The sequence below is a fragment of the Hydra vulgaris genome, chromosome 08 (genome assembly GCF_038396675.1).
Source record: "Hydra vulgaris chromosome 08, alternate assembly HydraT2T_AEP".
Classification (NCBI taxonomy): Eukaryota; Metazoa; Cnidaria; class Hydrozoa; order Anthoathecata; family Hydridae; genus Hydra; species Hydra vulgaris.
This window is the reverse complement of record NC_088927.1, coordinates 47,828,158-47,841,594: the sequence shown is the minus strand read 5'-3', so window position 1 is coordinate 47,841,594 and position 13,437 is coordinate 47,828,158. Positions and strand designations below refer to the sequence as shown.

Here is a 13,437-nt window from a genome sequence, read left to right as displayed (position 1 = left end):
TAAACAATATATGTTTCCTGTGCTTTTCGAATAACATATCCAATTTCTTGACACTGGCTGTGCATTTTTAAGCCGTTTTTTAAATAGTTCTTCGGAAAAATATCGATTTTATGTTTTTGAAATTCTGCACGAAGCTGCATAATCACGTTTATGGAAACCCTTATTTTGAAAATATGTCGTATCTTTGGTTAAACAAAAATTAATGAAATCCCTATTTAATATATCCGGCCATGTGCCCAAATCACAAAAATTATCTTCGGAGGGCAGTTCAACGATGTATGGGGATGTTTGAATTTCTGATGATTCAAATATTGAAACATTTTGATCATTATTTTTATCTTTAATTTGAGCTGAAGATGTTTCGTCGATCTGGGATTGGATTGAAAAGAAGTTGGTTAATGTTTTACATTTTTTTATTGCGTCTTGCTTTTGTTCTGCTAATTTTCTTTTTTGACATCATCGTTAAACCTATATAGAAATAAAATTTATATAAATTTTATTTAATATGTTATAATTTTAATACCGAGCGAATGAAAAATAATCAGTGGAATTTGCACAAAAATAAACTTAATTATTCAAAGCTGAGTCGCAGGTGCACTATTTTTACAAAAGCAAAGACACTTAACAATTTTTTAATACAAAAGCATTTGAACATCATCGTAGCGATAACAATGCCAATACAATTTTTATTCTCTATTCTAAAAATTTAGTTTTCGTTCGCTTGAATTTTCACACACACTTACTTATGTTTGAAATAATTAATTATTTAACCACTTTTACGTTTGATAAATGAATATTCACAATAATATGTAAAATTTCTCTTTTCATACGGGCCCCTTACTGGTCGGGGCCCCGGGCTTTAGCCCTATTAGCCCATATATAGATCCGCCACTGAGTAAACTCTCGGTTATTCGAACCTCCAAGGGGTGAAATTTTCAAAAGAAACATCTACATTTTTATTATGAAATATAATGTTTTGTCAATAACTATTTACTTAAAAGGAATAATATCAATTAATTTTAAACTATATTTTTTGGAATTTATTTTTAGAAAACGTAAAACTAATAATAATAATGGTTTATCATCAAAATGATTTATTGGACATCAGATCTCGGGTCACTTGTAATTGAAAAAAGGGCCTAACCTACAAGCAATGTGATGAAAAATATCAAATATCAGTAAGTGGTGTTAGAAAGATGTGTATAAAATATGAAACAACTGGTTCTACTGAAAATCAGAAATAACTTGGTCGCCTCCTTAAAACTTCAACAAGAGCCGATATCCTAATTGCACTGATAGAAAAAAAATTCAACAAAAACCTCAAGACAGATTGTTGAAAATCTTAAACTAATTGTTTCCTGTCGAACTGTACAGAAAAGACTTAATTTAAGTGGTTTAATAAATATGGTGGTTTAAATAAATCTTCTTCAGAAAAGTCCTCATTAGTCGTATAAACAAAAAAAAACTTTTAGCATTTGCAAAACTGCATATTAACAAGAGTGAGGCATTTTGGAACTTAGTGTTTTGATCTGATGAGAATAAATTTCATATTTAAAAAACAACCAAAAGTTTGGTGCAGACCTTGTGATGCACTCTTAGATAGAAATCTTACAAAAACAGTCAAGTATGGAGGTGGCTCGCCTATGGCTTGGGATGTTTTAATTCAAATGATGTGGGAAGACTGGTGAATTTTGAATATAAAATGACAGGGAAGTTGTATGTTGATTGGCTTTCAAAAAATTTATGTCAATCCGTTAAAGAATTGATTGCAAATTTTTTTTTCAAAATGACAACGACCTTAAACACACATGCAAAGTGGCAAAACAGTTCTTCAAAAAAAAAAGTAAAGCTAACATCCTTAAATGGCCACCACAAAGACCGGACCTTAACTCTGTTGAAAATATATGGGCAATTTTAAAATCTAAAATACCTCCTTCAAAACAAACAAATATAAATTAATTTTAATAGGCTCTTATTGAAATTTGGAATTCAATTGATGCTGACCTCACATCAAAGCTTGTAAAAAGCATGCCAAAAGGTTTAGAAGCAGTCATAACAGCAAAAGGTGGCACAACAAACTAATAAAATGAAAATCAGACATGATATTCTTGCATATATATATATATATATATATATATATATATATATATATATATATATATAATTTTATGAAAATCAACTTAATTTTTTTTATTATTATTTTCTATTTTTACAAAGAAATGTTTTTTTTTTTAACTAATCAAAGCATGAAATGATTAAAAATTACTACTTTAAAAAGACTACGTTATTTTTTTTTAACAATTTTTTTGTGCAACTTTTTGAAAATAATGTTCATACAATTTAAAAATATTATAGTTTTTTCTTTTTCAATAATTTAATTTCACTTTACAATAACTTAAAAAAATTTTGTTCATTTGTTAAACAATCATTAGAGGTAGTTTGTAAAAGCGTTTTACGTAACATTAATAAAACCTTTAAAAAAAAATCATCAAAACATCTAAACAGTCGTGGTCAAGTTGTCAATTAAAAAAATCATTTGCGTGGTAAGCAATAGTGTTTGATTACACGCCATTCCTATCCAAGCCTTCATATACATACGCAGGCTTGTGGAGCCGAGCCGGAGCCGCGGAGCCGCTGTTTTTTGGTGGAGCTGAGCCGTAGCCGGAGCTGGAAAAATCTAGCGGCTCACGGCTCTCTTGTGTTTTTAATGCAATATAATGTTGTTTTTAATAGTAGACAAATATTATTCACTCATTGAACGAACTTGTTGAATAAATCGTTTTAAATTATTATAATGTCGATTGCTAACATTGCTTTATTGACACTTATATTATTATTTTCTATTTTTAGAATAGGTTTTTATTAGCTTTATTTAGCCTCCCAGTTGGTTTAATTTTAAATCATAATGCATGTAACATGTAATATTGGTAAAATAGTCAAAAGAAATTTCTTTTTTTGTTTATAACTTTGAGAAATAATAATTATATTCATTATTAGCGGCAGTTGGGCGATATTAAAAAGGGAATGGAGGAATTTTGTCCACCCCAAACCCCCTTCGCAATTTTAGGAGCAGCCGTTCTGCAGTAGTTAGATCTCTTACTTCAGAAGTTAAAAATAAAGTTCATCATTGTTTCTTTTAATATAAAACGTTTCAGGTAACGAGAAACTTTGTCTTTATTTTGGGTGTCATTTTACGATTATTATTATTATTATTACTGTTAAAAAAAATTCCGACGAGCAAGTTTATTAGTTGTTATTTGTAATTGATATACTCTTTCTTATGTACTCACGTTTTATAAGTAATTTAAAAAAACAGCAACCAATTAAAAAAGTTGAAACTCGTAAAAAAAAAAAACTGGCGCGAAACCTTTACACTGTTATTATTAAAATTCATGTAAACATAAATTTATATATTGCAATTTAAGAGAAGAATTAATAAATTAAAAGTTTTAATCGGAGTATGTTCCGCGATATTTTGTTTAAATAATCCTCATTTCTGGTGAGTTAAGGTAACTTATTTTAAAACCTAATAAAGCAACATTAATTAAAAACTTTTTATTTAGAAGGTTCAATTAGTTTAATTACGGATTTATCTTGTTGTTGGTCTGAATAAATCCTAATTAGGATTATACTTTTCAAGTTTAGTTTTTCCATTTTAGCATTTTGTTTAAAAAGTTGTTGATGTACATTTAACATGACTGATGTGACTAAAAACACCGCGGTTGTAAACGAAGATATGTTCGAGGATGAATTGAAATGCTTTTCCTTCAGTGAAAAGGAAAAAGCATATATTTGCCAGATTCTTGTTGAGGAGAATCAAACTAAAAAAATTTGTGGCGCGCAAGTTAAAATGCTAATGGATGGAAAACGAGTAAAAGAACAAACCTCAAATATGAAATTACGAAGTCAAATTACGAAGAGCCTCGGAATACTTCATCATAAAACTGTTCAGGAGCAAGAAAAGAAAAAAGCCGCACAAAAAAGGAATATAAATGTATCCGAAGTTGATGAAACTTTGGACAATGAATCGGATGAAACGTATCTTTAAAAAAACATTTTTAAGTTTCATAAAACTTTGTTTTTTGTAACTTACGCATTTATTACTTAGGCATTTATTATAGTAGTATTACATAAAACGATACTTGATTAAGTATTCAGTTTAAATTTTTTTGATATAACATAAAAATATGTATTTTTTATTATTTAAAAAAATAGAATACAAATAAAAAAGGAATACGAGTTCGTTAATTTTAAAGTATCAAGTTATTGTTTTATTTACAAAGTTTCGTCATGAAAAATATGTGCAACGATAAAAATTAAAAACAAAAAAAAAATTAAAATTTTGACCGCCCAAAAAAAGTAACTGACCGTCAATTTTACATATTAGTCGGTCAGTTTGACCGCTCGCCTTTGATTTCTTATTTTCCACGCTGATATATATATATATATATATATATATATATATATATATATATATATATATATATATATATATATATATATATATATATATATATATATATATATATATATTTACCTATAGATTTGATCAATGAACAATTGGAGGTCAGGTGCATTGACACTTCATCTAAATCTTTGAAAACTGAACCTGTAAAATATAATTACTAATTTATGGTATAAATTACAGAAACATTTTTATTTTTAGGTATAAAAATTGTAATTTATAAAATCCAAGCACATAAAATTAATACCTACTTGGGAAATTCTCTTTGTTTATGTTTTCTTTTTTCTTAAATAGACATTCTCATTATAACATTTTTCTTTTGTAGTTGTAAATTCAAACTTTTCACAATCCTGTTTGCTTTCTGTGGAATTGAAATAGTTATATGAATAGTTATTTATTTTGTATCAACAAAATAACTCTTTCTAACAAAATTATTTATAAAATAATAATTGTAATATATAAATGTAATACCTGAAGCGAATTTAGTTTTAATTTGTGGAAACTTAAGCCAATTCTTCTCAGCATTTTAGTGTAGTCAATGCTTTGGTACCTGGAGGCCAATAAACAGTTTTATTACAAAACCAATTAAACGGAATTACACCTTTTTCTCCTTGTAAATCTTCATTCCAAACAGCTCCTTTCCACATATTTGATTTTGAAAATATTATATGAACTAATAAAAAAACGAAGAAACCATAATATAAGTGTACTAACAGGCCTAGTTAAACTAGCTAAATCTTGACATTTTATAACCATGATACTTGCTAAACAATAATATTAGTAGACATTATTAGCAAAGATAAGATTTTCTTTATTTTATAAATTTATTATTATTTTAAATTCATTTTTATGAATATATTTATTATTCTATTAATCTGCATAGTTCTGAATATATTATGTTTAAATAACTCAAGGCATCAAAGGAAAATAATGAAAGAATTCCAGGTTGCTAAAACATAATTAACTACATAAGAGTAATACGGAATAATGAACAAAAATAGATAATATTCATTATTAATACAAAATATAATATAAAGTTCATTATAAAATATCACACAACAATAACTTAGTTTGATTGATAATATAAAAGCAACAAAAATTAAAAAAGAAAACATTTCAATAAATAATAAATTATTATTCAAACAATTTTAAAGACCAAATAATAAATTGTAACTTATTTTTTACACATCTTCATTTAATAAACATTAATATTAATACCAATTTTTAATACCACATCATTAGTATTTTTGCTTTTATTAAAAATAAAAATATTATATCTGTTAAGCTTTTCTTATTTTACTTAAAACATCAACTCAATCCTACGTTTTTTCATAACTAAAATTTTTTTTTGGTAATGTTGAATTAACACTGAAAACAAAATATTAGTAGACATCAAGAAAATATTTTTTTATTGAATTATATGTAAACATTTATAACAATCAATTTAATTTCCTTTCTTTTCCGCCACCTTTTCGAAATGGAGCGTATTTTAAGAAGTCAGAGAAAATGCTATCAATTAAAGTTTCAGTCGCTTCATCGTATTCAATAGAAGAAGCTGTAAATAAAAATAAAAAAGTTTTATATATCTTATAAAGGTATACCTTTCATAGCACCATATAGCCTGGTAAACTTCTGTTAGTATAACAAGAAAAAAAAAAAATCAGTTCTTATCTGAATAACAAGTTAACACCAGGAATAGCATCTAATTGTAAAAATTACCTAACCTCGCTCATAATGTATTATAATCATATTAATGAAAATGAAACTGTAGACATTTAACATTAAGTGCCCTTAAACCATTGAAATTATATTACCAAATAAGAACCCATTGTTCTAATATATACAATTATAAGTTTTTATATGTTTTGACATAAAGCTGTAGACATAAAATTAAAAAAAGTTCTGAAACTAAATGATATAACTATTTAACAAAATATTTATTGAAACTCACTCCTGATGATTGTGTTTTTTTTCGTCATCTAATATCTTGTTCACTTCAACAAATTTAGCTACTGACAAAATAAAACTTGTTTGGCTTATTAATTCACTATTATAATAAGGCTTTGTCACTGTGTTTTGGGATTTCTTATATCAGTAAGAAAATATAACACTCTCTTTTGAAACTCTATAATTTAAAATAGTTTCACAAAACAACTTTTGTTGAACATTTTTACAAACCTAATAAAATCAAATAAAAATTCACTAAAAAATCGAGAACTTATCAACGTTATCTAATTTTGGTACTTTGTTTCCTTTTTTCTTATCCTCACTGAAAGATAAAAAAACTTTGCTTTAGGCTCCAAAATCAGTTACTGTCGAAAGCAAGTGTGGTGGTCAATACTGTTATTTTGGTCTTGAGACTGGTATACAAAAAGTTGTTTCTGCAGATAGCATAAGGCTTCTGCTATCAGTATAGCTAACAGCTCGTTTACTTATTCATGTGAACAGCAGTGCTCTACTGCCATTTCGCCAGTTTATGATTCAAAGAAACATAGTTTTTTTCAATTTTTTCTGAGAAAAACACAGTGTCATTGTCTCTTTGAGACAAATAATCATAAAGAAATTCTTCACATTCATAATCACTTTCCGAATTTTTGTCTTCTTCTACTTAACTGATATTTTGTGTAAATTTTGAATTGTCATTATTTTTTTCGACTTTCTCTTCTTCACTACTAGAAGATGATTCTGCCAGAACTAGAACATTAGAGTGGCATTTTCGCCAGTTTCTTAAATAAGCCATTAATTTCTTTTGTCGTAAGAACAAGTAGAAATTTGAATACTAAATAAAATGTTTTTGAAAATTCAAAATTTCAAACATAAACACCCTCTGTTTAGCATATTATACTAAAATATTGCTTTATTACTTTTTCGCTTTAACTATTTTTACTTTAAGCACCAATTCAACGGACGGTTTTTTTATTAGGTTTTTTTGTCAACGTTGATTTAACGTTGAAACAACGTTAAATAAACAACATTTAAATCGCAACGTTGTTTTAACGTTGAGACATAGTTGAACAACGTTGAAACAACGCTTCAACCAAATATCAACGTTGAAACAACGTAGAGATGCCGGCTGGGAAGACTGTTGTTTGTGGTCATGTAAGTTTATATACATAAGTTTGCATTTATTTCAATCTTTTTTATATTTCTCTATATCTATATGTATATTTTATATTCTTATAGTTGTTAAAGGTTTGCAGGAAAAATAATAAGGAACAGATAAATTTAAAAAAATTCTTCTGGAATTTGTCAAAAGAATGTTGTGTTATGCTTCATTTTAAGGTATCTGAATATGCATTTATTAGAAATTTTTAATTTTGTTCTTAAATGATTTCATCTTTTTCATTACAATGTTGTCTTGTGAATTGTAGTCTGCATTCTTTGTTACATTAAAAATAATTAATGCTAATAAGTGTTGTTTTATAGTTGTTAAAGGTTTGCATATATGTTTATATTATGCTCAAAGTTAAAAGTTTTGATAAATACGTGTATGTAGTGATATATGTTGTAGTTGTTTTATAAATGTGTTTTTATAATAGTATGAAATGTATTTTATCAAATGTTTACATGATTGTTAAATGAGGTGTTTTTATATGTTATATAACATTAAACATTATATAAATTAAAAATTTTGTGTTCTATAGTTAGTATAACTCTAAAACACAATATATTTGAGATATAGATCTAGAGCAGGATTCGTCAACCTTCAAGCGGTGTTACTGCTTTAGGTCTAAGTGTTGTCTAGCCTTCTATTCTGAACATTATCTTTGATAATTTTGTGCATAATAACTATTCTGAACATTATCTTTGATAATTTTGTGCGTAATGTTGTTACCTTTTACTTATCTTTATGTTAGTGTCTGTTGTTAAAAATGATTAATAGGTAGTTTCATTACTAGAACTCGCTGCTTTTGTTTCTTAATATAAATAGCACAGTGAATATTATTACTATTAGTGCGCATAGTTTGATACACACCCATTGTTTGATATAGCACACCCATTAGCATAGCCATTTGCACCCATTAGCATAGCATAGCACACCCATAGTGTAATATAGTGTAATAACATACCATAACCCATAGTGTAATAACATACCATAACCCACTCCCATTAGCATAGCATAGCACACCCATAGCACACCCATTGATTGATATTAGTTACGGCTCTCTATTCTGTAAAATGCACTATTTCTTAGTTTTTAAGTAGTTTCCAGACTTTTCTTAACCAAATGTTTTCATAAAGAAGTCACGATCTTTCATGGTACGAGTTCAAAATGTTTAAGTAGACTTTAGGTAAATAATGTTTAGTAGCTTGAAACAATAGGTAATATAGAATCTTTTTAAAATTTTATTAATTAATTAATTTATTGTAATCTTTTTTTAAATTGTACTTCTAAATTTAAAACTTTGTGTTATAGATGTTAATATTGAAAATAAAGATTAATATAATTCTTAGATGGGGTCTAGCTTTAAAAGATATTTATGGGTAGTTTAACGCTTTCGCACGCTTTAAATAATTGGGATAAAAGCCATGACAACATTTTTTTATATATAAAATTTATCTATAGTATTGTTAAAACCTTTGCTCTTTGAAAAAAATGTTTCTGGCTTTTCAATAAATGTATAATAATTTCTCTTGCATGAATATATTGTGGTTTAGGATATAATTGTGTTATTATATGTTTGTTTTTCTATATTTAATATAGCATTAATCATTTTCATACATTTTTATTTAAGTTTAATTGTTTATAATTTATTAAAATTTAGATTATTTGAAAATTCATGTTTACAGAGTTGTTATTAATCATAATCAAGTTGTTGTACCAAGGAAATTGTAGAGGTTTATTTATAAAATATGCTATATATTATAAAGAAAATTTTGGTTTTCATATGTCTTCACTAATAAATAGTTCAATATATATATATATATATATATATATATATATATATATATATATATATATATATATATATATATATATATATATATATATATATATATATTCATATATATATGTATATATATATATATATACATATATATATATATATATATATATATATATATATATATATATATATATATATATATATATATATATATATTCATATATATATGTATATATATATATATATATATATATATATATATATATATATATATATGTATATATATATATATATGTATATATATATACATATATATATAAATCCTTGGAGTTGCGGCAGTGTCGTAGTTTGTGTATTGGAGGAGGAGGGGGATGATTTTACAAACCCGTGTTAATAATCTGTTTTGTATTGTACATAACGCATTTATAAGTTTTATTATGTGTTTTGTTCAATGTTTTCTCCCAACACATGAACTATGACACTGTCCGTGACTCCAAGGATATATATACATATATATATATATATACATACATATATATACTTATTATACACTTTACTATTTCTAATAAAAAAGGATATTTGTTTCTAAATTTTTTTATTAGAAACAAAAAAAAATTTTAACTTTTTTTACAAGTCTTTACTAATATGGTTGCAGGTTTTTCTTAACTTTAATTAAATAAACTCAAGAAAAAGTAATGCAGGTGTTTTACATTTGATGATGGCAAATTAATTTTATTTTGCATTTATTTTGGTTTCTTTATTTTATAATTTTTTGATTAAGTTTTTTTATTTTATTGGTTACTTTAGAGTAGTAAAAAAAAGAAATAATTAGTGTTGCTTTGATAAATATGTTTAATGGAAATGATGACATTGAAATGGATGATAGGCTAGATGAAGTTATGTATTTACAAGATGATATAAGTGCCATAAGGCGTGTTGAAAATAATCGCAGACAAAATGAAAGATAGACTTAGGCGAGATGAAATTAATCATTTACAAAATGAAAGAAATAGGCTAAGTCGAGGCGAAGTTAATCGTCGCCAAAATGTAAGAAGATCTGTTGGACAAGGACGAATGTATTATATAGCAAGAAGTAATGCTGTTCCAGAATATAATTATTTAAGAGAAATAAATCAAATTTGTCAGCACTGTGGTGCTAAGAAATTTCCCGATAAAACACATTTTCTATATTGCCATAATAGTAAGGTAGCTTTGCACTCCACTTTTATCATTTTCATAAGTTTTACAGGATTTATTTACAGGGTGTTATGTAGATCGTAATGCTAATGTTAATTTTTTATAACATATTCAAAATTATAATTCCTGTCTTTCATTCGCTTCTTTTAAAGCAACTGTAGGTCAACCAATAAATCATGGGCCTCCATGTTTTAAAATATGTGGCCAGATTTAAGGTGAGTTTCCACTCATCCATTTTTCTACGGGAAAAATAATCACGTGAGCATGCACAGTTTTCCTTTAAATAAATAAAAAAATTTATTACGCATGCTCACATGATTATTTTTTCCTTTCCTTTCCTTTTCCCGTTGAAAAACGGGTGAGTGGAAACTCGCCTTTATCATCATGTAGGTAATCTTAGGTCAGATCAAGATATTCCACCAATATATTTTCAACTATATATATATGATCCACTTGCAGCAGTAAATTTTAGAATTCAACAACGTGGTAATGATCTTTGTTTACGTGGTTTAATGTTTCAATTGCAAACTATAATTACTGAACAAAGTTCATTTGCTCTTGCATTTAAAAACATGGCTGAAGTAGAAGATCAAGAAATTTGTCAAGCGGCTATAGAAGGGCGCTAAACTTCTGTTGTAAAAATGTCTTTACTTTAAGGGGGTGATAGACGTCGCTATAATCTACCTTCACACAATGAAGTTGCAGTTGTATTTGTTGGCGAAGATGGTGCTCCCCCAACTTTTAGGGAAGTTGTTATTTACCCAAGAGGTCATCCTTTAAAAATTGTATCAAGTATGTCAGCCAACTTAGATCCTATGATTTATCCTCTCTTTTTCCCAAGAGGTGATGCTGGTTGGCATAATCAATTAGGGCATTATCCTGAGCGTGCCACACTGGTTAGAAATCATGTTACATTATCTCAGTTCTACAATTATAGACTTTCTGTTCGGCAATTTTTCTGTTCATTATTTTATGGCAAGAAACTATTTCAGCAATATGCTGTAGATGCATATGTAAAAATTGTAGGCCAGTGTCTTGCTTATATCAGAAATAATCAAAATAAACTGAGAAGCGAACAGTACGATGCCTTACATGAACATGTTAACAACATTGCGAACAAACATAATGTTAGACTACGGCGAGTAGTTGTTTTGTCATCATCTTATGTAGGAAGTCCTAGAGCTTTAAAAGAAAATTTTTAAGATGCTATGGCAATTATTAAAAAGTATGGTAAATCAGATCTTTTTATTACTTTTATTTGCAACCCAAAATGGCATGAAATAACAGAAAGTTTATATCCGGGTCAGACTGCGAGTGATAGACCTAATTTGGTCAATCAAGTATTTAAACTCAAGTTGAATAACCTCCTCAAAGATATATTCAAACATGGTGTATTAGGCAAAGTTGCAACGCATGTTCAGGCTATTGAGTTTCAAAAGCGTGGTTTGCTGCATGCCCACATTTTACTTCATTTAGCCAATGATGATAAACTTGAAACAGCACAGGATATCAAAAATTTAATATGTGCAGAAATTCCAGATCCGATTGTTAATCGTGAACTATATGATATTATTAAAACTTGCATGATTCACGGCCCAATGTTATGTGTTGATAGACAGCTTGGCTTACCTTCCTGTGGTGTCGTTAAAAATGATTACAGATAGTTTCTCTAACATCTTTTAATTTTTTACTAAAAGCCAATATATCATTTGATATTACTATAGTAAATCTCGTTTTTTTTATATTTAGTGTTATTAATATTTTTGCTCTTTGAATGAGATTAAACGAGTTGGCTTTTCATTAAAGATAAAGATATTGGTTTCAAAAATGAACACCATAGTCAAAGTGCTCACAAAATTATGTAGTTTTTAAAAATCTTTCTATTTTGTTCTTTTTTTTTTTTTTTTTACTTTTTACTTTTTATTTTTTACTTATCCTATAACTTCCTACTAGCATGGAATCACATAGCTTTTTAATGTTTAACCCTCGGTCCTGGAGATGGTGGCTATTATAACTCATTTGGGCATGTGCCTTTAACGTTAATTGTTTTTTAAGAAAAATATGTTTATATAGATTTTTTTAAATATTTTTGTTACATATTTAACTATTTATCATATAAATGAATTTATAATTAATTTATCATTTTTTTTTTTTTTATACATGTTTTATTTTACAACTACAAAGTAATTACAAGTTACCAATCACTGATTGGCAGTAAAGATATACAAATTTAAATCATAAATATAAAGTTCAAAATATACGAAACCTCCGAAAATATACGAAATATACGAAACCTCCGAAACATGAATAAATACCAATTACAACAAGATAATAACGTGTAACTCTTTATTACTCCAATTAAAATAAAAAATACAATAAATAAAAATAATCTGCTGATTTTTTGGAGGAGAGTTTAGATGTTTCACTATAAGTTAATTTACCACATTTCAAGATAATGTTAGTGTATAAATATGATAAAAACAAAATTTGTGTAAGATTGATAATAAGAAATACTTATTTGTAGTTATAGGAAGCTCACAGAAGACTTAATACACATAAAAAATCAGTTGCATACGTGGTATATATATACGTGTTACATATATACCGTGTTATTAATATTATTTTTATTATAGATTTGCATTAAAAGTTAAGTTACATTTATTTATTTATTTATTCAAATTTAAAAAAAATCCTTACAGTTGTTTAATTTGATTATTGTAGATTTTAGCTTTTTTTTCAGAGAGTGTTCGTTGTTTAAGTTTAATAGTCATTCGTTTCTGGAAACTAATTTTTTTGAGTCTTGTTGTTTCAAAAGGTATCTTAAAATTGCCTGTTGCTCTTGTATTGTATTTATTTATATTGTTTTTAAAAAAGTGTGCTGTAAAA

At 26.8% G+C, this 13,437-nt stretch overlaps 1 protein-coding gene across 1 annotated transcript; it reads left to right on the top strand.

The window, feature by feature from the left end:
- Positions 1–11,759: 11,759 nt before the first annotated feature.
- On the top strand, positions 11,760–12,215 carry LOC136083378 (uncharacterized). Its single transcript, XM_065802773.1, has one exon. The coding sequence runs from the start codon at positions 11,760–11,762 to the stop codon at positions 12,213–12,215; it is 456 nt and encodes a 151-aa protein (XP_065658845.1).
- The last annotated feature ends 1,222 nt before the right edge of the window (positions 12,216–13,437 follow it).